The sequence below is a fragment of the Pristiophorus japonicus genome, chromosome 16 (assembly GCF_044704955.1).
Source record: "Pristiophorus japonicus isolate sPriJap1 chromosome 16, sPriJap1.hap1, whole genome shotgun sequence".
In the NCBI taxonomy this organism is placed as follows: Eukaryota; Metazoa; Chordata; class Chondrichthyes; family Pristiophoridae; genus Pristiophorus; species Pristiophorus japonicus.
Genome location: NC_091992.1, coordinates 61,177,624 through 61,203,975, shown reverse-complemented (window position 1 = coordinate 61,203,975; position 26,352 = coordinate 61,177,624). Strand labels below are relative to the sequence as shown.

The window sequence follows — 26,352 nt, the reverse complement described above, 5'->3', positions numbered from 1 at the left end:
GGGCACATACCTGGTCTAACCGGTAAAACCACACGATGCAAAGAGCGCTTTCTAGGGCACAAGGGATTGTGGGCATTGTGCCCACCAGTATTGACCAATTGCCATGAAGATTGACAGGTCAGGTGACCAATGGCTGGAACAGGGTGGGCTGGAGATGAGAGGTCATGTGTTTAGACCTTCTAGAATCCGTTCCGGAGTTGGCACCCCTTCTCGATATGGTAATTACCTCTGAAATTGAAATATATTCACCTCAGTAATTATGGGCACCAGAGGTGGGCACAGAGCCACTCGTGTAGCCTGGTCTGTCTGGCATCCCTTCAATGGCTCCAACCATAAAAACTCAACAGAGGGAATTCCCCATCGGGAAACCCACAGATATAGTACAGGGGCCAGGGGGATATTCTTTATTGTTTACAATTGGCACAAAGGCTCATGAGCAGCCTGATGTCAGCAAGAACAAAATGCTTAAGAAATGGCTGAAAAACATTACTGTTTAACTAAACGCCCATAAACCTAGTGCTGCCCAGGAACATTGAAGACCCACTTCGCACGGGCAGGATTTCTATCCTGCACACGAGACAGGACCCCCCCCCACCCCCCGCCCACCCCCACAGGGTGACCAGTGACCCCCTCCAGTGACCAGTGAACCCCCCCACAGGGTGACCAGTGAACCCCCTCGTGACCAGCGATCCCCCCCAGCGACCCCCCACCCCCCACGACCAACGTTCCCCTCCCTCCAGTGACCAGCGACCCCTCCCCGCAGTGACCAGCGACCCCCCCCCACCGACCAATGCCCTCACCCCCCCAGTGACCAGCGACCCCCTCCCCCCAGTGACCAGCGACCCCACCCCCAGTGACCAAGGAACTATACCTCGGGAGCAGAAAAGTGGAGAGAGAAAGGGAGTAGGGGAAGAGGAGAGTGGGAAGTGAAGAAACCTACAACAGAATGCCATCCATCAGCCGAGGGGGTGAACTGCAGCCAGCACAGCTCAGAGTGGGGGTTTGGGTGAATCCCATGCTCTGGGCACGTGTATGATGTTACAAACGGACACGGTATTGAAAGCCAAGAGGATTGAGGTTGTGCTCTCGTGTTGCTGCAAGTCTGTGCAGTGAGGGGACAGTGTGTCCCTGGGGCAGCTAGTCCTCGGGAAAACAAGCTCAGCGCTGTCTTCTGTAACCTCATTCCATATATAGGAGCGTTGAGCCACTGGGCACGTTGGGGCCTGCAGTTGTTAACTGGCTGGAACTCGGCGACAGGGATTCCGGACAAGCCTGGGCCAGGGAATCCCATCTCATCTCCGTCAGCCACTTGTTTGTTCCTGTTGCAGCTCGAAGGCTTTGATGATCAGTGCTGCTCAGCACTTTCATACGCAATTGGCTCTTGCCTTGCTCAGGAATGTCTTTCCATGCCTCGCACAGCACACGCTCTGTGCCCTCCCCCTCCACTGCTTTCCACACTGAGGCAGGAAATCAGCTTGGTATGTTGTCTGCCAGCTGGGAATGGGCTGGGGGTGACGGCCCAGTGACAATGCGGAGGAGCTCATCAAGAACTTCTCTTCATTAGAAAAGTACTCAAAAAAAAAATCAAATCAAAAAATAGGTTAAGTGCAGTGAAGACATGCAGCTTTTACAACCTTAGGACATCCCAAAGCACTTTACAGTAAATTAAGTCCTTTTGAAGTGTCATCATCATAGGCAGTACCTCGAAATCAACGAAGACTTGCTTCCACTCTAAAAGTGAGTTTTTAAGTCCAATATGAGAACCACAGTCCCTGTCACAGGAGGGACAGATAGTCGTTGAGGGTAAGGGAGGGTGGGACTGGTTTGCCGCACGCTCCTTCCGCTGTCTGTGCTTGATTTCTGCATGCTCTCAGCGACAAGACTCGAGGTGCTCAGCGCCCTCCCGGATGCTCTTCCTCCACTTAGGGCGGTCTTTGGTCAGGGACTCAGGTGTCAGTGGGGATATTGCATTTTATCAAGGAGGGTTTGAGGCTTTTGAAGTGTAGTCACTATAGGAAACGCGGCAACCAATTTGTGCACAGCAAGTTCCCACAAACAGTAAATGAGATAATGGCTAAATAATGTGTCTTTAGGTGTTGATTGAGGGATAAATATTGATCAGACCCCAGGGAGAAGGCCTCTGCTCTTCTACGAATAGTGCCCTGGGAGCTTTTATGTCCATCCGAAAGGACAGGTGGCCACAAAAGCTCAGTTTAACGTCTCATCCGAAAGACAGCAGCTCCGACAGTGTAGCACTCCCTCAACACTGCACTGAAGTGTCAGCCTGGATTATGTTCTCAAGTCTCTGGAGTCGGACTTGAACCCACAGCCGACTAACTCAGAGGTGAGAGTACTGCCCACTGAGTCACAGCCGACACCTAAACTCAGCAATGGATCGTGACTGCACGGTGAATTGGGCCCAGTTCATGGGGAGGGGAGGGCAGATCGAGAAGCTATCTGAAAGATGTAACAATTCAACTGGATGGGCAAGATCTACAGAGATCCCCTTTCTTTAGGATGTGTTTGGTCCTTGTCCTCGCAAGTCTACGCAAATGAGTCACTCCCAAGCTGCACCCATCATGGAAACTATAACATAGCAACAATCAAGCCAGCTTATGTGGAACTCTCTCATACTCACAGAAAGTCATAGGTTGCTCTGGTGCAACCTTCTTCTCCCAGCCTCCGCTTCTGCCCACCTTGTACAACCTCCCTTGGCTTCTAGCCATTCTCCAGAGGATGGCGAAGAGGGAAAGAAGGTAAGGAAGTCGGGACAAGCCAGGAAACTTGATGGAACCATTCGAGATGGGACACTGATCCTCCACAGAATGCACAAATCCTTTACAAGGAATGTTGGGCTGGTGGTAGGGGGAAATCCTGCTCCAGATCCATATCAAAAGACAAAATACACGTGGAGTCTGCAAGACCCCAAATCACTTTTCACCCATCGTAAGGGAATACTTGGTCCAAGTCTTTATTAATTGATTGCGTAGAATGGGCCTACACTCTCTGGAGTTTAGAAGAATGAAAGGTAATCACATTGAAACATACAAGATTCTGAAGGGGATTGACAAGGTAGATGCTGAGAGGTTGTTTGCCCTGGCTGGAATGTCTAGAACCAGGGGACACAGACTCAGAATAAGAGGTCGGCCATTTAATAGAGAAATGAGGAGGAATTTCTTCACTCAAAGGGTTGTGAATCTTTGGAATTCTCTGCCCCAGAGGGCTGTGGATGCTGAGTCTCTGAATATATTCAAAGTTGAGATAGATGGATTGTTGGAATCTAGGGGAATCAAGGGATATGGAGATCGGGCGGAAAGGTGGAGTTGAGGTCAATGATCAGCCGTGATCTCATTGAATGGCAGAGCAGGCTTGAGGGGCTGAAGGGCCTACTCCTGCTCCTAATTCTTATGTTCTTAAAACAAATTACAGACTCAATGGGCCCAAGTTTCCACATGATTTGCGCCCGATTTTTAGGAGCAACTGGTGGAGAACGGACTATCTTAGAAATCGCAATTCTCCACATTTTGTTTTCTGCAGTTCTAGTGAGGTAGAACAGTTCTACTTTAGAACAGAATTTTTTCTTCAAAAGGGGGCTTGTCCGGCCACTGACGCCTGATTTCAAAGTTTCCACAGTGAAAACGTACACCAAACTAAAGTAGAATGGAGCAAGTGAAGATTTTTGTAGAACTGAAAAAACCTGTTCTACTCATTAAAAAATCAGGCGCAGGTTACAAATTAGGCGTCCAGAACGAGGTGGGGGGGGAGGGAACTCATTAAATTCTACAATCAATCCTTATTTATACTTCTACAAATATTATACAAATAAATCCAACCTGAATAAACATTTATAAGCAAAGAAAAGATTAAATAAACCATCTTCCTACCTGTGTGAAAGTGCTTTAGCCATCGTTCGAAGGAAACTGCCGTTTGTTGCCGCGCAGGGGAGGGAGGGGAAGGAGACAGCGGCTTGTTGCTACGCAGGGGAGGGAGGGGAAGGAGACAGCGGCTTGTTGCCGTGGAGGGAGGGGAGGGAGGGGAAGGAGACAGCGGCTTGTTGCCGTGGAGGGAGGGGAGGGAGGGGAAGGAGACAGCGGCTTGTTGCCGCGGAGGGGAGGGGAGGGAGGGGAAGGAGACAGAGAAGGGAAGCCTCAGTGCTGATGTGCTGATGGCAATGTGATTTTATTAAAAAATGTTCAAAAATTAAACAGCTACAAAGAACTACAAAAATGGCTGAGTGCCAATGTTTATTTTCACACTGAGCATGCGCGAACGCTCCAACGCGCACGCGCAACGTTGCCGGCAGGGAAAAAACTAATTTAAATAGTACCCGCCCCCTCCCACTTACAAAATCGGCGCAAGTGTAGGCTCCGCCCCCCTGGGCGCCGCGCCAAACAGACAAGGAGCTGCAAAGCACTCGAGAGTAGCGCGTTTTTTTTCTGGCGCCGTTTTAGGCGCGAAAAACGGGCGCCCAGCTCGGAAGGGCGCCCGTTTTTTATCCTGTGGAAACTTGGGCCCAATATTTCAGGCTCCCAAAGCTTTGTTGGTCATACACACCAAGCTCTTGGGCCGGGAGGGTGGGCACGCGAGATACTGCAATTCAGCATCACTAGGTTGAGGAGTAGGGGACAAGTTAGTCATGGCTCTCCCATCTGACCACTATCCATCATCTGCTCCTGGAAAATGTGCTCCTATGGATGTTGAATGAGGATAAGATCAAGTTCACCCGGGAGGCCCCAAGAAACAGTCTGCTGACACACATGAAGAATGACCACTTACTGAGGCCGGGGGGGTGGGAGGGGCGGCGTCTGGAGATCCAGGGGCATCTGTGGAGCCCAGCATGAGTCAGCACTGCGGGGGAAGGGTAGCGGTTCAAAGCAGTTTTATCGGAGCTACGTGGGCGTTAACCACTTTGCCCAAGTGGCCGCTGCTGATACACAGGAAACTACTTTATAAACAAGATAAGCAGGCCAACAAGCAGCTGCAAATCCAGATCGGTGAGGGTTCTCTGAACAACTGCATTTACTTGTGCATATATATCTAACTCCTGTAACCATAGCGGTTATGTAGACAGCTCTCTAACTAATGTACACAGCGTGACTCCAATCACCATCGTGGTGATAGCGATAGATCTCTGAGCAACCAATATGCACAGTGGAACTCCTGTGCGATTCTATCGACAGCTGTCTGCAAGGAGGCTCAGAATGAGTGCTTCATGAACGTAGAAAGTGCTTTGAGTATTCGCAGGCTGGCTGAACGAATCGGGGATCAAACCTGCTCCATTAACACCACATGCATCCATCAGCCGGTCTGAGAGAAGCAAAGCAGCAGTAATCCCACTTTGGCCACTTCTGTACAATGCGAAATGGTGGTATTTGCACAGTTTTACTTTCCCAACATAGCTTAGGAAGGATTAGCAGTGCTGGGGGCTAATGAAGAACGGTTGTGATGGCCAAAGCTTCGCCTCATCAGTACAATTCACTCATTCTCTTTAGTGATCTGCCCCTTGCAGCGTCAAACCTTACATCCCGCAACAGCAAACACATTTGCATGGCTTAAGCTTGTTTTACAAGACGTTTGTTCCGGGTTGATATCACACATACCCTGTTCTTGGTGGTTGTTTCCTGTTGTTAGTGACTGGTCCAGATCACAGTCTCCAAATCAAGCTGGTGTGGCACTTCTGATAAGCATGGTTTATTGAATACATTTGAAATGTTAAGAGGTTTACAGGACAGATGGAGTCTATTTGAGCCAGTGAGCCTGTGCTAGCTCTTTGCTAGAATAATCCCACTGCCCCGCTCTCTCCCCATAGCCCTGTATCAATCCCAAACTAATCCCACTCTCTCCCCAAACCCTGTATTTTTCGCTGCTGTAAATATTTATCCAAATCTAAAGGTGCAAAGATCCCTGTCTGACCCATTCACCGTGACAAATCATCCCCTGCTCCAAGAACTTTGCACAGAAAAAATGTTCCTAACATCTTTCCCTGACCCCTCATCACCGACTCTCCAGAGTAAAGTCTTCCCTATCAAAGCGCTTCAGAATTTTATAAACCTCTGCTAAATCTTAGTCTTCTCTACTCCAGTATCTCAGCTGCCTCCTCAATAATTACAGTTTCCCATCCCTGCATTACCTGGTACATTATATTCAGTCAAGTCAACGGGTTTTCAGACAAGTCACTGTTTATTTTCACACGGGACGCTCAAATGCATCATTGTGTTTTAAGCAAGATCCATTTGACTTGCACATGAGGGGATAAATCTGACCCTCAATGAAAAGTAAATAATTAAAAGCAGCCAACACGGATTTCAGAAATGAAGAACCCGATGGAGTTTTTCAGGTGACAGATCTCGAGGATGGGGAAATGCAGTGGATGTGGTGTACATGCACTAACAGAAAGCCTTTGACAAGGGCCCACACAGGAGACTATTGGGAAAGATTAAGGGGCATCGAATTAGAGGCAAGGTAGAAAATTGGATTAAAAACTGGTTAGGAGGTAGGAAACAGAGTAGGATTATGGGCAGCTTTTCTGAATGGTTGAGTCCCACCATGTTCTGATCTGGGACCACTTCTGCTTGCTGTGTATCTTTAGATACAGGACTAGAGCGAGCAATGCCCTCATTTGCAGACAATACTAGAATAGGAGGCACAGTAAATAATAAAAGGAATAGAGTTAATATTGATAAGATGGTGGAATGGGCAAAAGAGTGGCAGATAGAATTCAATGCCAGTAAATGTGAGGTGGTACATTTAGATTTAAAAAAGTAAGAATCATACCTTGAATGAGGAAGGTGTGTGATGTGGAAAAGCAGGGATTTGGTGGCTCAAGTGCACGAGACATTAAAAGCAGCACCTCGAGCGGAAAAGGCCTTAAAACAGCTGATGGAATATTGGGTTTTATGGCAAGAAGTATAGAATGTAAACGTCGAGATGTAATGGTGAATCCATATATCTTAGTAAGACTGGAGTGTGTGGAGTTTTGGGCTCCACATTACAGGAAGGGTGTAAGGCAATAGAGAGGGTACATAAGAACATAAGAACATAAGAATTAGGAACAGGAGTAGGCCATCTAGCCCCTCGAGCCTGCTCCGCCATTCAATAAGATCATGGCTGATCTGGCCGTGGACTCAGCTCCACTTACCCGCCCGCTCCCCGTAACCCTTAATTCCCTTATTGGGTACAGCCCAGATTCACTCAATCTTTCTATTGCCTCAACATCCGTCGCTAGGTTGTTGTTAGGTGGGGGTAGCAAAAGGCAGGTAAATGGAGTTAAGGTACAGATCAGCCATGATCTGATTGAATGGCGGAACAGGCTTGAGGGGCTGAATGGCCTCTTCCTGCCCCGTGTAAGTGGGGACACGGTAACAACAGCAAGGGACTTGGCTGCAATGCGCGCAGTAAAATAGCCTGACAAGGTCCTCTGTTTATGCTCATGTATGAAGAATGGTCACTTTGGCAAAGCACTGGTGCAGAGTCGGTGTGTGTGGAACTGGAGCGCAGCATGTCAGGAGAGCAGAGGAGAAAATAAAACTGTTACAAACGCTGAATAAATGTAAACTGTGACACAGAAAATCTTCCCAACCCAAAGGGCAACAATTGCTCTCGTGGCACATACGATTTCTTAAGCGAGCACAGATTGTGGTTACAGGGAAGGGAAAGCCTGACTGAATTATCAAAGTCCTGTGATGGCATCTTTCCCACAGACATCATCGCAGGAATTCGCAGCCCAGGCCCAAGTGAAGTTTCCGACTCAAGCTCCCAGCTCCAGGACAGGCCTTGATGGGGAAGCTTCTTGCAAACATTTCATTCTTTTGTAAAGTTTGGAGCATTGCTCATGTTGTAATAGCGTGCATTTACATAAGAACGTAAGAAATAGGAACAGGAGTAGGCCATACGGCCCCTTCCAGCCTGCTCCACCATTCACTAAGATCATGGCTGATCTGATCATGGACTCAGCTCCACTTCCCCGCCCGCTCCCCATAACCCCTTATCGCTCAAGAAACTGTCTATTTCTCTTTTAAATTGATGCAATGTCCCAGCTTCCACAACTCTCCGAAGCAGCAAATTGCACAGTGTGGTTACAGCACCCATAACCACACAGAAAACCCAAAATACTTCGCAGAGGCACAATCAAACAATGGGCATCAAGCCGAAGGCGATGTGAGGAGGGAGGACCAAAAAGTGGGCTGGAGCGGGTTTCAAGGAGAGCAAGAGGGGAGGTGGAGAGGCCGAGGGGCTGAGCAAGGAAGTTCCAGAGTGCGAGATCTACAGCTGCTGATGATTGAGGAAACGTTTTATTTACACGTGTTGTTTCCTGCAGTTTACATTAACCTGAGTGAAGGAGGAATATGGTGCACTACAACTGCAGTTGAACAATTTCATTGGTCAGTTTTTTTTTCAGAATTCATTCTCAGACTGGCAACACGAGCATTCATTGCCCACCCGTAGGTTCATTCAAGTGAGCCGTTTGCTCGGCCACTTCAAAGTCAACCACGTTGGTGGGAGGGACTGGAGTCACATAGAAAAATAGAAATTTATAGCGCAGGAGACGGCCATTCCAGCCCATCGTGTCCGCGCCGGCCGACAAAGCCACACGGCCCTCGGTCAGCAGCCCTGAAGGTTACATATAAACCTATGAACAATGGCGGAAAGGCAAAGAGCACCCAGCCCAACCAGTCCGCCCCACACAACTGCGACACATAGAAACATAGAAAATAGGTGCAGGAGTCGGCCATTCGGCCTTTTGAGCCTGCACTGCCATTCAATATGATCATGGCTGATCACACCCCTTACATTGAAACAGTCGACACACCACCCCAACCAGAGCCATATAAGGCCAGACTGGGTAAGGGACAGCAGGTTTCCTTCCCTAAAGGGCATTAGTGAACCAGTTGGGTTCTTATGGGGATCGGGCGGGAAAGTGGAGTTGAAGTTGATGATCAGCCATGATCTTATTGAATGGCGGAGCAGGCTCGAGGGGCCGTAGGGCCTATTCCTGCTCCTGTTTCCTATGTTGTTACGATAGGTTCATGGTCATTTTTACTGCTAGCAGCTTTTTATTCCGGATTTATCTTTCCCAAACTGCCGTGGTGGAGTTTGAGCTGGTGCCACCTAACCATCACACTACCGTACCCCGGTCGGTGGCAATTGCTGGCTAATGACATGGTAGCTTGGAAAAAAACGCTCTGTCGGTTATCGAGTCTTCGGTGGTACGTTCTGATTCATTCACCTCGTCAACTGGATATTTGGCAACAATAACCGTGGTTAATTGATTGAATTAGACTTTTGTGCAATGGACACATGACATGCTGTGGGCGTGATCCCTCAAACACGTGAGGCAGCCCAGGCAGACTACATGCAAGGTTTATAGCTACACTGCGAGGCATATTTGGGCAAGTGGAGTTATTTTAAACAATTCAAGGAAGCTTAAGAGTGACACGATTTTGAAACTATACATACACAAATATAATAAATGGAGCTGTCTATGTCCCTGCTCTAAATACTCCAGTCCTCTCTGCTCCCCACCTCTGAGGAATGCTGGAATAGCCTCAATATTTTGAACACTCTAATCCTGACACATTGCACACTTTTCGAAGCTTCGCTGTCACAGTTGCTGAATCCAAGAGGGAGAGACACAACGAGGAAACAGTTGCCCCTCTGTACTCCATGCCAATCGGAGTGCAGCAGTGAAAACAAATGGGAATTCTTACTGAATGGTGTAGAATCAGACCTTGACAGCTTGTGTCTGACAGCTGGTCCACAAGAGCAAAGCACTGTTACTTTAATGTGGTGGATTTTCAGCATCAAGGGTGCTTAGAAAAGACCTTCAGCGCTCAAGAGCAGCAGGAAGCAAGAGATGTCCACCGGTGATCAAACTCAGGCTCTGCCGTCTCGTCCTTTATCAGGATCACCTCTGTCTGCAGAGGATGAACCGGCCAGGGTCACACAGCGAGCCTGTGTCACACACCAGGGTACTATGGAGTAATACGAAGTGTAGCAGTCCCACCCCCGCTGTGTGATCAATTCCCGTCCCCCTCCCCCATCCCCATCCATCTGCAGGTTATTTAAATTCACAACACTCCTGGATGCAGCAGGTCTGTCAGCCTGCGCCATTCCATCAGTGCCCTCGGTCTCCGTGTAAAGGTCACACTGTTAAACTACAGGTCTCGCTCAACCCCACACTCCGCACGTGTAAAGTTAAGGGCCCAAACAAGAAGATCCAGCAGTGATCACATTCGCAATTGAGATTGGGAGGGAAAGGGGGAACGGTTCCATTTCCATTCCGCTTCAAGGACACGTTTAACCTTTGAAAGCCCGCGAAGAGACTGAATGGAGGATTTATGGTTTGATGTGTGGGAGTTTGCCGGGCAATTATGCATCAAGGGCATAAGTGTTGTGAATATTGTGATGAGCAGGGAAGTCCTCCCCACCAACACTTATTCAAACAAAGTCACTGCAAAACAGGTCATTATCTCACTGCTGTCTGTGGGAGCTTGCTGTGCACATATTGACTGCTGCTTTACCCTCCATTACAACAGTAACTACACTTTGCAATGCAATGTCCCTCTTTATGGGTTGTCTTTAGGAGCTCAGTTGATTCCAGATGAAAAGCCAGTGAGCACGGTATCACTGCACCAATCTGGCCGTGGGTAATCGCCGCCACTGAACAATGACATTACTTTTCAAAATTCTCACACCACCAATCGCGACAGAAACACAAGCTTTTCCATTGTACTGCCCCTCCAATGAAACAGGGCCAAGGGATGGAGTGATGATTGGGAGGGTGGATAGCCACGAACCTCGGTCCATTGAGTGGTTCTACAATGGGGAACTGATAGACGCTGCACCAGCCCTAATCCCCAACCACTCGGGGACTCCCTCCATCTTTACTATTAACAACCCCGATGTTTAATACCTCAACCTCTGTTGGACAACCTGTTAACCTACCTCACTGCCTCAATACTTGACAAAATTGGACATCCAAAAAGCTGGACGGGGGTGGACTGATCAGAGTTGGGGGGCTGAAACAGGCGACCACATTTTAATTTGATCTGTTAGTATCTAAAGTTTAATTTGTTCATTTGTCAGTTTTGGTGCCCCCTTTAATAAGGGGGGATTTGAATTTGCATTTGATTTACAGGTTCAACTAAAATAGTTGGGGGGCTGGAACAAAGAGGTATAATAAAGATCAGCAGTGGTGTAGCTCAGCGAATTAGGAACATTTCTTACTTTATAATTCAGTCTCAGCATGTGGACATCGCTGACAAGACTGGCACTACCAATCCCGAGTTGTCCCGAGATGGGCCTTCTTGAACGGCTGGTAATGGTTTGGTACAATTGAGTGTCTCGCAAGGTCCCTTCGAAGGGCAGTTGAATCAACCACATTGGTTTGGGACTGGAGTCACATGTAGGCCCGACCGGGTAAGGACGGCAGCTTTCCTTCCCTAAAGGACATTAGTGAACCAGATGGGTTTTTATGACCATCAAGAGCTTCATGGTCACTTTTACAGATATCAGCTTTTTAAAAACTGAATTCAACTTTCTAAACGGCCCAGGTGGGATTTTAACTTGCCTTCTCTGGATTACTAGTCCAGTAACAGAACTATTATTGGATAGGAGGCAGTTTTAACAAATCAGAGCACATCAGGTTAAATTGGAGGCATGTTGTACAATTGGCACTGTCCCAGAAAAAAAACTGTGATAGTTAACAAGAACACTTGAAAATGATGAGGGGACTTTGATAGAGTAGATAGGGAGATCCGATTCCACTGGCAAGCAGGTCAGTAACCAGAGGACAGTTTTAAAGTGATTGGCAAAAGTAGCAGGGGCGAGAGGGGAAAAAATTGTTTTACGTAGCGAGTTGTTGTGATCTGGAACATGCTGCCTGAAAGAGCGGTGGAAACAGATTTAATACTTTCAAAAAGGAATTGGATAAATATTTAAAGGGAAAAGATTTACAGGGCTACGGGGAAAGGGATTAATTGGATCACTCTTTCAAAGAGCCAACACAGGCATGATGGGCCGAGTGGCCTCATTCTGTGTTGTGTAATTCTATGATTCTAGGAATAAGTCTTTCCAGCTCACCTCCATCTGAAGTGCCGACAGCTTCCAATTACACAGCCTAAGCCTCAATGCTAATCAGGTTACCTGCGAGAGGCCAAGAGAGAACACATTTTTAAAAAAACAACACAGCAACTTATTGGCAGCCCAGCCACTGGTGCATGGTATTTTCATGCACAGAAGGGAGTGCCATCCAAATGAGCATCTTGGGTACAGGCTGGTAACCTGAAGTGCACCGGTGTCTGAAAGACTGACAACATTCAGCAAAATGGGATTAAATGAACCCAGCTGAAGAGCTAGCACAGGCGCGATGGGCCGAACAGTGTCACCACTACAACTCATTGAAGTCACGTCAAACGCGTCAGTGAATCAGTAGTGCGCAATCTCATGATTGCAAAGTCACCACTCCCTCTAGAAACAACAAAAAGATTGCAAAACAGAGCAGAAGGGAATATCTCTTTACCTATATAGGTGTCAGCTGTGGCTCGGTGGGCAGTACTCTCGCCTGAGTCAGAAGGTTGTGGGTTAAAGTCCCACTCCAGGGACTTGAGCACAAAAAAACTAAACTGACACTCCCAGTGCAGTGCTGAGGGAGTGCTGCACTGTCGGAGGTGCCGTCTTTCAGATGAGACGTTAAACCGAGGCCCCATCTGCCCTCTCAGGTGAATGTAAAAGATCCCATGGCACTATTCAAAGAAGGGCAGGGGAGCGCTCTCCGGTTTCCTGGCCATTATTTATCCCTCAACCAACATCAACAGATTATCTGGTCATTATCGCATTGCTGTTTGTGGGAGCTTGCTGTGCATAATTTGACTGCTTACATCACAACAGTGATTACACTTCAAAAGTGCTTTATTGGCTGTGAAGCACTTTGGGACATCCCAAGATTGTGATAGGTGCTATAGAAATGCAAGACATTCTTTGCTCATATTAACTAAAGGTAATGTTAAACTTTGGTGTCAGTCACACACACCCTGCGGTTATATTACAATTATAAATTCTAGGTTAAAAATGCTGGTAGCTGCAGGGATGATTGGTGCGGCAGGGCTGGGCCATTCCTCCCCAACAACATGCACCCTCCCTCTCACTGGCCCGTGCTGCAGTAGCAATCCTTGCTTCTCTTTCAGCCATGCTGCTCTCGATACTGAGTGTGGGACCACACACACCTACACGCAGCAGTGTCTTTGAAAACCCAGAAACAGTTCTGATCAGTTTTACGGATTGGCCGACACTCAATTGGTGAATGAACGGTTTGAATAAGCTGGATCAGAAGGATTTGAGAATGTTCGACTGTGATCTCAATTCACAGAAGCCCTGATCCCAGTATAATCCCCATCCATTTTGGCAAACTAGCTCAGCAGTTGCCAGGATTGAACTTCTATGGGGAAAAAAATCCCTGCAGGATTACCCACTCAAAGTGCTCAAAGAACTAATTTCAGCGAGCGGAGCGGTCTATTTATAAACTTGAAGCAGCACAGTAAGACACAAAGGTGGCAGAGAACCGATAGCAGGGGTAACTGGGGCTAAATATCGGTGTGGAAACCCAATGTAAACATTCCACATGGAGCGTTTCTGGGGAGATGTTCCTGCACTCAGCTGGTGTTGAGTATCTACCAGAAATACCTGTGGCACACACCAAGGCTTTGTACCCAAGTCAATGTGGTCGCTTCCACCTAAATTCGCAGCTACTTAAACCATTTTTATTTCTCCACTATGGCTTTTTACTGCTTGCCCCTTGAAGGTGCTCTTATTGGGGCTCAGTTCCACAGCTGTGGTGGCCCCTTCTCCATCCTGCTCAGAGGACTTTTTTCATGTGTAAGCCTAGACAATGAGTGTCAGTGGATTCACAGCAGAGTCACAATTTGTCCTCGATTGATTTACACACACACACACTAACACACATACACACACACTAACAAGGGCCACTGGACAGTGATCAGGAATGGCTGATTCTGCCCCTGCAGAGCCCAAGAGTCCCAAAGCCAAGTGCGGGGCACCCCAACAACCAGACGTGGGAGAAACAGGATCTTAGCTGGACTGGTCCAGGTCTTCGGAGTTGACCCTGGAAAGGCGAAGGGTCACTCAGACATAGTGCACTGCATAAACTAGATGTGCAGTACACTCATATGGTACCCATCCCGCTGGTAAATATTATTTGGCCATTTAGGACCGATGAGAAATGTCTTCACTCAAGAGCGTTGTGAATCTTTGGAATTCTCTATCCCAGAGGGCTGTGGATAATCAGTTGTTGAGTATATTCAAGACGGAGATCAACAGAATTTTGAAGAGAATCAAGGGATATGGGGATAGCGGGGGAAGGTGGAGTTGGGCTAGAAGATCAGCCATGATCTTATTGAATGGCAGAGCAGGTTCGAAGAGTTAAATGGCCTACTCCTGCTCCTAATTCTTATGTTCTTCAATCATGAACAGAAATGGCATTAGCTTTGGGCAAGTGTGGGAACCTCAAGTAACCAGAACAAGTGCAGTGAATTTTTTTTAAGCTTTCCAAGTCCATTTTCTCAAGTTGTCGAACATTTTCAACACTCGTTGACTCGCTTGATTTGATTTAATGTTGGCTGGAAATTGTGCGGGTCAACTGTGAAGCACCAAACGGGCTCGGTATCATCGAGGAGCCACCTACAGAGCTGCTAGTGCTGCCAGCAGAATTATAGACTCTGCGGACTTGGTCCGAGTACGGTCAGTCGAGCAACAGCATTCGCTGACTATATGCCAACAGGTCATACTCCACCTCTGGGTGTCTCATGCAGTGTCTTTGCACACACACCTTTCTTGTTCCCAGTTTGTGCATCGGTCTCCCTTTCTCTCTCTCTGTATGCATGTTTCTGCACACATCTGTGCATCAGAGAGAGAAGGAAGAAAGAGCATGAGCGACAAAGAGAGCAGAAGAGTGAGAGAGAGGGAGAGAGAGAGATAGAGAGAAAGTGTATCTAGTTTCTTGGAATGAAAAAAGGACACTGATGGCAATTTTTGTTGAACAGAACAGTCATCCACATAAACATACAAAATTCTTACAGGGCTGCGGAGTCTAGAACCAGGGGTCACAGTCTCAGAATAAGGGGTCGGCCATTTAGGACTGAGATGAAGAGAAACCTCTTCACTCAGAGGGTGGTGAATCTCTGGAATTCTCTACCCCAGAGGGCTGTGGAGGTTCAGTCTTTGAGTATATTCAAGACAGAGATCGATAGATTTTTGGATAGTAAAGGAATCAAAGGATATGGAGATAGTGCAGGAAAGGGGCGTTGAGATTGAAGATTAACCATGATCTCATTGAATGGCAGAGCAGGCCTGAGGGGCCGAATGGCTGACTCCTGTTCATAATTCGTATGTTCTAAATGAATTTGGAGAGTTGAAAATATTCAAAATAATATCACCGCCATTTCTTTTTATATCTTGATGAGGCCACTCACCCCCACAAAACTCCTTTAGTACAGCAATGCGACTCCATTAAACAACATGAGGGCTGGAATCCAAAAATATATAATCGACAGTCGAGAATGCCTTGCCTTCAGCAGACTCTGCTTCACGGTTAAACTATTTGTCCGAGAGCCGTTTAAAGGCGGCTCCTTTTCTCGGCACGTGTACATGCATTGGTCTCGCTCACTCTGCATCTGCCTGTTCACTGCTGCTATGCGATGTGTGCATTGTGTGCCTGTGCCCTCTCTCTACGCTTCAGCACAAGTATCTCTCATTCTCTGTATGCAGCCATATATAAAGCTCTGGTTAGACCCCATCCGGAGTAACTGTGTTCAGTTCTGGGCACCGCATCTCAGGGAGGATATATCGGCCTCGGAGGGGAGCAGCGCAGATTCACCAGAATGTTACCGGGGCTTAAAAGGGCTAAATGATGAGGACAGGTTGCATAGACTAGGCCTGTATTCCCTTGAGTATAGAAGATTAAGGGGCGATCTAATTGAAGTGTTTAAAATGATGAAAGGATTTGATATAGAGAGAAACTATTGCTCTGGTGGTGGGGGGTGGGGGGAAGGGGGGGAGGTGGGTGGGGGAGTCCAGAACAAGGGAGCGTCACCTTCAAATTAGAGCTCGGCCGTTCAGGGGTGATGTCAGGGAGCACTTCTTCACACAAAGGGTAGTGGAAATATGGAAATCTCTACTACCCTACCCTACCCCCCCCCCCTCCCCCCAACCACCACCTAAAAAAAGGATTGAGATTAATTAAATTAAAATTTCAAAACTGAGATTGATAGAGTTTTGTTCGGCAAGGGTACTAAGGGTTACGGAACCAAGGCAGGTAAATGGAGTTAAGATACAGATCAGCTATGATCTAATTCAATGGCGGAACAGGTGACCGAGGGGCTAAATGGCCCTCCACTCGCTCTCTCCCTCGCTCTACCTGGGCAGGTGCTCCTGGGGACAATGGGTTGGTGCATGGGTGGGTCTTTCTTCAGAGATTTCGGCTCCAATTTCAAATGGAAATAAAGCACCTATCCCTCGGAAACATGTTCACTGAAGTCTCAGTGTTCAGCAGCAAGCATATCAAGACCCAACCTGCTCAGAAACCCACTCAACCGTGCCTTGAGAAAGCACAAGTTCAGTCTGCAGTGAAATGGTTTCCTGCACTTGATACTCACCAGTTTAGTTATATTTGGTCAAATTAAATTGGATTGAGCCGATCTTCTGAGAACGTGCTTTTTCCCATTATTTATATCAAAAGCCACATCAGTTGCTCTAACTTGCTTCTGCAAAACAAGTTACAAACATGGCCAGATTTATAAGTAATACAAATTCACAGATCCTGGCACATTCCAGCAGACTGCTCCATTATCTCTAGCAGTGGCACCCAGCAAAACTGACAATCGAGAAAATGGACTCACTCCCAGAGACCCCCTGTAAATACTGAAACACTCCCGGAGAACCCCCTGTAAATATTGACACTCCCGGACTCCCTGTAAATACTGGCACTCTGGGACCCCTGTAAATACTGAAACACTCCCGGAGGCCCCCTGTAAATATTGACACTCCCGGGACTCCCTGTAAATACTGGCACACTCCTGGGGACCACCATGTAAATACTGGCACACTCCTGGGGACCCCCCTGTAAATACTGGCACACTCCTGGGGACCCCCCTGTAAATACTGGCACACTCCCAGAGACCCCCTGTAAACACTGGCACACTCCTGGGGACCACCCCTGTAAAAACTGACATACTCCCGGAGACCCCCTGTAAACACTAGCACACTCCTGGGGACCCCCCCTGTAAATACTGACACACTCCCGGAGACCCCTTGTAAATACTGACACACTCCCGGAGACCCCCTGTAAATATTGACACACTCCCTGAGACCCGCTGTAAATAGACACACTCCCAGAAAACCTTTAGAAATACAGACACTATCCCAGGGAACTCTCACAAATACTGACACACACCCCAAGAACACCTGGAAATATTCACACTCGCGGGGATCCCAACCCATCCCCCATCAAAGGGAACTGCTCCTTTTGCAGAAAGTGTTTTCATTGGTACACAAAAACAGAAATAAGCAGCCAGTTACCCGGCACCCAGGGGAAGGAAGCATACAGCCTGCCAGGGACAATGAGCCAGGACTATCGTGGCTCTGCTCTTGTTATTATGAATGAGAGTTATGTAATGAAGGATGACTCCCCCTTGCTAATGAGAGAGTGATGTACTGACTCACACCCCGACTTGTAAATGAGGGAATGATGTACTGACCCTCCAACTTGTGAATGAAAGACTTGCATTTCTATAGCGCCTTTCAAGATCACTGGAGGTCCCAATGTGCTTTACAGCCAATTATGTTCTTTTTGAAGTGTAGTCACTGCTATAATGTAGACGACGCGGCAGCCAATTTGCGCACAGTAAGCTCCCACAAACAGCAATGTGACAATAACCAGATAATCTGTTTTTGTTATGTTGATTGAGGGATAAATATTGGCCAGCACACCGGGGATAACTCCCCTGCTCTTCTTCGAAATAGTGCCATGGGATCTTTTACGTCCACTCGGTTTAACGTTTCATCCAAAAGACTGCACCTCCGAAAGTGCAGCGCTCCCTCAGACAGACAAACAAATCCACGGATAGGAGAACACAGTTTATTACCAGCTCTGGCCATGATTGACCAAACACCTTGTAAAAGAGCTCCAGTGATACTTCACATTTCATCATATTGACTAACACACACATGCCTCGTGAAACTGGAGTCCCGCTGTACCAGATCCAACTCCGCACAAGAAGAATTATCGGGCAATTTCATGGATATGTCATCAATTTTCTTTGAGATATTTTGAAGAGGAGGATGATCCAATGGAAAGGCACGTGTATAAATCTACTTTCGTTACCTCCAGACTCGATTTTCCACTGTTCTCCTGGCTGGCCTCCCATCTTCCACCCTTCTATAAACTTGAACTCATCCAAAACTCTGCTGCCTCTATCCTAACTCGCACTAAGTCCCATTCACCCATCACCGCTGTGCTCGCTGACCTACATTGGCTTCCGGTCCAGTAATGCCTCAATTTTCAAATTCTGATCCTCACAAATCCCTCCATGGCTTCACCCTTCCCTTTCTCTACAACCTCCTCCAGCCCTCCAACCCTCCAACCCTCCGAGAACTCTGCATTCCTTTAATTCTGGCCTCTTGCACATTCGCCACTTCCTTCACCCCACCATTGGCAGCCATGCCATCAGCGCACTCTGGCCCCAAGCTCTGGAATTATCTCCCTGAATCTCTCCGCCTCGCTCTTCCTTTAGGGCCCTCCTTTAAAACCTACCTCTTTGACCAAGATCTTGGGACACCTTGTTCTAATATCTCTCTCTTTGGCTCTGTGTTAATTTTTGTTTGTTAATTTTCCTATGAAGAACCTTGGGACAATGCAGAAAAGGCACCAGAAGATGGAATGTGGAATCAGGTCACCAGAAGAATGTACATTTGAAAAGACCTTTTAATTGGTAGCAATATATAATGTTGATTAAAAACTCTTTTGTACACTATCACAATTGTTGCCAAGCAGCACAATTACGAGCAATTTGCTTCTATTCTTGATGTTCTTTCTCGTGCTGTGTGAGATGCCTCAACAGGTTCCAACCTACAGCTCTGTGGGCTTTTTGCCCAGTGATTTAAGGTGCTGGCATTGAAGCAGTGGAAACCAGGGCAAGCAGTTGGCGATTTAAGTGACCAATCCTGTTAATTCACACTCTGTCCATCCCCATTTGTCCACTCCGAATCCCAGATTAACACTGGCTCAGAAACGCTCTCCAGATTCCCATCTTTACCTCACAGAAGTTTCTGTTGTATTATTCGCCACAATCCACTTCCTTGTGTACAGTACAAGGCAGGAAGTGAAGCAATGTGGCAGCACAGGATAGCTGCAGCTCCATCACTGCCTATGCCACATACACTGCCCCCTATATCATAGAAAAACTCTCCTTAAAATTACTTTATATATGGTTAACCCTGTCAGCTACCCCTGATATTTCAGGAGCGGTTACTTTGCATAAAAAATTTTAATTACCCAATTATTCGACTTAAGCAACACAAGATTAGGAAATTAGATTTTGATTATCAGATTAAGCAACTGAATTTAGAGGAGACTGTAGACAATATTACATAGTCAGAGCAAATGTCTGGCCACGAGTAGAACATAGGAACTGGAGGAGGCCACTCAGCCCCTCGAGCCCATCCCACCATTCAATTAGATCATGGCTGATCTGTACCTTAATTTACACACCTTGTTTCCATAACCCTTACCTAACAATAATGTCTGTCAATCTCAGTTCTGAAATTTACAATTGACACCCGGCCTCAACAGCTTTTCGGGGCAGTAATCCGATGGCACAATAGCCCAAGGTGAAGCCTCACTCTGACTGTTCACTATCTCAGCAGATATCACCCTCCTGGACTGGATTGGGTTAACACCTGGACTGTGTGGCAGCAGACTTTGGTGAAAACTCCACAGAGGGAGATGGGGAGCCAGAGGAGCGTTAGTGTTTGATCGAATATTTCTCACCAACAAAAAAAAAAGAGAGGCGTACATTTATATAGTGTTTCTCACAGCCAATGAAGCACTTTTAAAGTGTAATCACTGCTGTAATATAGGAACAAGGAAATGGAAAGTCAAAAATGGTTGACTGACCCAAATTCAGTATCTTTAATGACCAATTGTGGCCCGATTGGTTACCCTCCACATCGACATTCCCCAGGGCTAATGCTGCTCTGCTTTAAGAATGTGCCTCCTAACAGTATAGTCCTGGCACCAAATGCTTACTTCCTACTTTTCAGATTACACTTTGTGTTAGTAAGCACTTCCTCCAAGGGTTAAAGTGCAAGGAGAGTTTTGTTTATCACTCGGCTGATGATTCATTTCTCTTCTGTGAGCTGACAGTATCTATTGCTGCTACAGACCTGCCTTCTCGCTCGGGCTCTCACATTTACTCAATGCTCCTGGTGTAACATTAAACAATAAGCCAGGCAGGAACTATAATAGATGTGTTTATAGCCTCAAACCTCTGCAGTTTCTGATGACTGCTTAGTACAGCGATACCTAAAATCCCACGTTCGCCTCTGGCTTAGTAACTATAAATGCATTAGTGTTAATGTAATGCTCAGGAATTCTTCTTCCAACACACCTCTACTGGGCTAATGATCTCACTGCACCAACACACATCCCACTGCCCTACTTCCCGCTCATTTCAAAAGTTGATTCCAAACTGTCCCTACAAGTCCAGGCAAGTCCAAATCTGTACAGTAAACAGTAAATGAACAACATCCAACATTCAAAAAGGAAAAGCACTCCAGTATCCTGTTCCAATGAACAAGGTGCAGTCATAAGAAACAGGAGCAGGAGTTGGCCATTTGGCCCCTCGAGCCTGCTCCGCCATTCAATAAGATCATGGCTGATCTGATCATGGACTCAGCTCCACTTCCCTGCCCTTTCCCCATAACCCTTCACTCCCTTATTGCTCAAAAATCTGTCTATCTCCACCTTAAATATATTCAATGACCTAGCCTCCACAGCTCTCTGGGGCAGAGAATTCCAAAGATTTACAACCCTCAGAAGAAATTCCTCCTCATTTCAGTTTTAAATGGGCGGCCCCTTATTATGAGACTATGTCCTCTAGTTTTAGTTTCCCCTATAGTGGAAATATCCTCTCTGCATCCACCTTGTCGAGTCCCCTCATTATCTTGTATGTTTTGATAAGATTATCTCTCATTCTTCGGAACGCCAATGTATATAGGCCTAACCTACTCAACCTATCTTCATAAGTCAACCTCCTCATCTCCAGAATCAACCAAGTGAACCTTCTCTGAACAGCCTCCAATGCAAGTATATCCTTCCTTAAATACAGAGACCAAAACTGTACGCAGTACTCTAGGTATGTCCTCACCAATACCCTGTACAGTTGTAGCAGGACTTCTCTGCTTTTATACTCCATCCCCCTTGTAATAAAGGCCAACATTCCATTTGCCTTCCTGATTACTTGCTATATCTGCATACTAGCTTTTTGTGTTTCATGCACAAAGACCCCCGGGTCTCTCTCTATTGCAGCATTTTGTAATTTTTCTCCATTTAAATTATAATTTGCTTCGATTTTTTCTGTCAAAGTGGATAACCTCACACTTTCCCACATTATACTCCATCTGCCAAATTTTTGCCCACTCACTTCGCTTGTCTATATCCCTTTGCAGATTTTTTTGTGTCCTCCTCACAATTTGCTTTCCCACCCATCTTTGTATCATCAGCAAACTTGGCTACATTACACTCGGTCCCTTCATCCAAGTCATTAATAAAGATTGTAAATAGTTGAGGCCCCAGCACTGATCCCTGCGGCACCCCACTAGTCATTGTTGGCCAACCGGAAAATGACCCATTTAACCTGACTCTCTGTTTTCTGTTAGTTAGCCAATCCCCTATCCATGCTAATATTACCCCCAACCCCGTGAACTTTTATCTTGTACAGTAACCTTTTATGTGGCACCTTGTCAAATGCCTTCTGGAAATCCAAATACACCACATCCACGAGTTCCCCCTTATCCACCCTGTTTGTTACATCCATGTACACGAGATAGAAGGGGCTATGTGGAGAGTGCAGTGTTTAGCAATCAAATACAGTACAAGTGTCAGCTTAGACATGTCCTTATCTCATCAGGTTTGTATTTGCCTTTTAATGTGCGTTATTCTGAGCCAAAATCCTACATATATTTCAGAGACTCCCAACGAAGGCTGTATATATTTTCTCAATCTACTTCACAACACAGCAGAATGCAGAGCACAAGAGATATTATTTGCATTAAAAGCAGGCAGCTGTTGCAAATTTTACATTGGATTTTTTTTTAAGATTAAAGGCTATTTGTTTGAATAAGACACTGTCACATTGGTCTCTGTGAAGCAGCCAGTGAGCGTGAACAGAGTATTCAGTTTGGGCCCTGTATGCCACAGCGCTACGGTTACTCAAGAATAGAGGTGAGGAGACCCCAAGGTGAAACGACAGCGTTGTCTCACTTACACGCAAGGTCTTCGGCCATTGTGCAAGGTGCATTGGGCTGGGGTTGAGCAAGTAGAGGCGAGGAGAGGCGAGAGGCCTCCGACCACATTCCTGCCAGCACGAATTTGAGGCTAGGTCAACCTACAAATGACACTGGCCCTCGTGGGCCAATAGTGAGAGGCCACCCACATGGACTGAATGGGCCAAATGGCCCGCGGTATAACTTCTACTCCCCAGGAACTGTCCCCACTCTCGGTCGTTCAGTCAGAGAGCAGTGCACACATTTAAAATATAACATGGATCCCTCGCTTTAATATTTTCTGCACATTAACAGTAACTGGTGTAGCAAAACTAGAGTAAAAAACCAGACAACATTTAAACATTTTACAAAATGAGAGTGAAATTGTCACGTCCTGGAAAGTGACTGCTCGGGTTTATTAATTGCAACACAATTACTGCCAGATTAGACAGCAAGTTCGTTCGAAGAAACGAAACACTCTCTTTAGGAATACTGATGATTTAAGCTTGCAGAAAAGACCCAAATGAAGACACATCCTGTCTTAGTTCTACATAAATGTCCTTGCATTGCCCATCAGCCACACCTGACCCACTCTGTTGATGTCCATGTCCCATCTCGCTTCTTTTGCAGCCCTAGATTCAGAACTGCAGTCGCTCCACAGAGCAGCCTCCGGTTACTCTGTCTCTAGCCCACAAATCAATACTAAATGGTAAGCACAAACTGCAACAGTTGTTAGGGCCACCTCTGAATCCAACCCTAAGCACAATGCATTTTAAGTGATTATAATTATAGTACCATGTTACTGCGTATATAGAAAAATATAATATATTACATATAAAAACAAGCTCAAATTCTCTCACACACACAATGCTGTAAAGCACTGATCAACTCTAACACATTACTATACTGAAGTTGATGCCAGACTGTCGTTCAACAATGCGGCCAGTGCCCCCGACACTGAGGGGTGTCACGGATCAGGGTTTCTGAGAGACTCCAGGCCATGCTGCTAAATCTCCTGTCCCGTCCTGTCCTGTCAGAGTTGGGACATTCACCACCAATAATCCGCTCGCTGTGCTGGCAACATGTCAGAGACAGGGCACAGGGACAGGGCACAGGGCAGGCTCCTTGCCCTAGGTCAGATTGTGGGGAGTGTTGGCCGTGGATCACACCCGCTCTCCCACATTCGGTGCCTCCCCGCTCTCTCACACCCTCGGCTCTCCGCCTCTCTCAAACACACTCCTTCACTTCCTGCTCATCGCACATATCCTTTTGCTCGCTCGCATGCCCTCCCTCCCCCGCATTTGATCAGATTCCTCTCGTCCTGTCTCCTTCCCATTGTCTCAAACCTCCCCCTTCTTACTCACCCACAGATGCGCACCACTGGTTGTTCTCCTCACACACCCATGGCTGCTCACCCAGGGGTGCTCGCCCATCCTTACTTAACCATGGATGCACACCACTGGGTGCTCCCCTCAGACATCCAAGTGTGCTCCCCCACCTTCACACACCCAAGTGTGCTCCTCCCACCTTCACACTCCCATGGGTGCTTCCCCCACCGTCACTCACCCATGGGTGCTTCCCCCACCGTCACTCACCCATGGGTGCTTCCCCCACCGTCACTCACCCATGGGTGCACACCACTGGGTGTTCCCCCACCCTCACACACCCAAGGGTGCACCCCCACCCTCACACACCCAAGGGTGCTCCGCCAGGGGTGCACACCCACCCAGGGGTGATCACTCACTCCCCCCCACCCAGGGGTGATCACTCACTCCCACCCAGGGGTGCACACTCACTCACACACCCACCCTGGGGTGCTCCCGCTCCCCCACCGTCACTCACCGTTGGGTCCCCACCGCTCCAGGCTTTGCTTCACTTGCTCCGGGCTCAGCCCGGTGTTCTCATTCACCCCGAAGTGAACGAGAACTTCCTCCACCGTCTTGCTGTGCGCCTTGTCCATGCTGCCGCTGCCGCTGCCTCCCGATCCCGATCCCGGTGCCGCCGGCTCCGCGCTCGCTCGGTCCCGCAGCGCTATGTGGTGCTGCGCTGCGCTCGGCTCCGGCTGCTGCTTGTGCTCGGCTCCCGCTCCGGCTGCTCTGCTTCATCCGCAGGTGTACTGGGCTCGGCAACAGTGCACGGAGGCCCCGCCCCTCCTCCAGGCCCCGCCCAGACTCCGCCCCCTGCCTACAAGTCCCGCCCCTGGCTCAAGCCCCGCCTCCTGGCTCTGGTCCCGCCCCCTCCTCTCTGACCCCTCCCCCCTGCCCAGGCCCCACCCCCTCCCTCCAAGCCACGCCTTCTCGTTCAGGAACACCACCCCTTATGGCCCTAGCCCCGCCTCCTCTGTCCCAAGCCCCACCCGCTGCCTCCAAGCCCCTCCCCCTCCCTCACTGCTCTCCCTGATCCACCTGCCCACCCGTGGGCCGCTCTGATTGGCTCGTGCTTTGCCCGGGTCACTGATGTCATGGAACTTTAAACCAAGCCTCATCCCCTTTCACTAAGCATGACATCATCTAAACTTGGCTGCATTTACCCAGCTTGTGATTGGTTCTCACTGTGCCTGTTAAAGCTGAGCTGGAGCCAGGCTTGATCCTCGGCCCCTCTCTGGGCTCACTATCACCATCTGCTCACTGGCATGGAGCAAAGTGCCATCACTCGCCGTGCCAACCCGGGATAGGGTCATAGACAGCCCTGGCAGAGGGTCCACCGCCTTTCGCTCGCAATGTCTCTTTCATTTCCTACCTGTTGAATCCTATATTTTCCTTATTTTATCATGAGGTTCTTTGTACAGGTCTCTCCCGAGCCTGTTTAGTGACCCACATTTTGCTTTCTTTATGTCTGCATTATCACTGATGATACTTTATAATGTCTAAGGATAAGGGATAAGCCATTTAGGACTGAGATGAGGAGAAACTTCTTCACTCAGAGAGTTGTTAACCTGTAGAATTCCCTACCGCAGAGAGTTGTTGATGCAAGTTCATTGGATATATTCAAGAGGGAGTTACTTATGGCCCTTACGGCTAAAGGGATCAAGGGGTATGGAGAGAAAGCAGGAAAGGGGTACTGAGGTTGAATGATCAGCCATGATCTTATTGAATGGCAGTGCAGGCTCGAAGGGCCGAATGGCCTACTCCTGCACCTAATTTATATGTTTCTATGTTTTTATGAACCTTATTAAGATGCCTGTTTATCACTCAACCTTCAGATCTGGCAAAATGTGTACAGCTGAAATATCGACTTGTCAAGTTAAAGATTGTATTAGATTAAAGGAATAGGTTTATAACGTGGCCAAAAATAGTAGTAAGCCTGAGGAGTAGGAGGATTTTAGAATTCAACAAAAAAGAACCAAGAAATTGATAAAGAGAGAAAAAAGCAGAATGCGAGTAAACTAGCAAGAGACATAAAAATAGAATGTAAAAGCTTCTGTAGGTATGGAAAAAGGAAGAGATAAGCAGAAGTAAACATGGATCCCTTACATCAGAGACAAGAGAAATTATAATGGGGAATAAGGAAACATCAGACATTAAACAAATACTTTGTATCTGACCTCACAAAAAGAAGATACAATAAACATTCTGGAAATAGTGGGGAACCAATAGCGAGAATGAGAATTTTTTTTAAAATTTGTATTAGTAAAGAAGTAGTGCTGAAGAAATTAATGGGACTAAAAGCCAACAAATCCCCTGGACCTGACGGCCTACATCCTAGGGGTTTAAAAGAGCTGGCTGCAGAGATAGTGATCTTCCAGAATTCCCTAGATTCTAAAACAATCCCTGCGGATTGGAAGGTAGCAAATGTAAC

The 26,352-nt window shown here is 47.3% G+C and overlaps 1 protein-coding gene across 2 annotated transcripts in view; it reads right to left on the bottom strand.

Annotated features, from left to right (window-relative positions):
• atp2a3 (ATPase sarcoplasmic/endoplasmic reticulum Ca2+ transporting 3) overlaps window positions 1–24,670 on the bottom strand; it is a 264,096-nt gene extending 239,426 nt beyond the window's left edge. For both annotated transcript variants that reach the window (XM_070857381.1, XM_070857380.1), the window contains exon 1: window positions 24,397–24,670. In XM_070857381.1, coding sequence (XP_070713482.1) covers window positions 24,397–24,514 — 118 coding nt within the window. In that variant the 5' untranslated portion in view covers window positions 24,515–24,670. The remainder of the gene's footprint in view (window positions 1–24,396) is intronic.
• Between the last annotated feature and the right edge of the window lie 1,682 nt (window positions 24,671–26,352).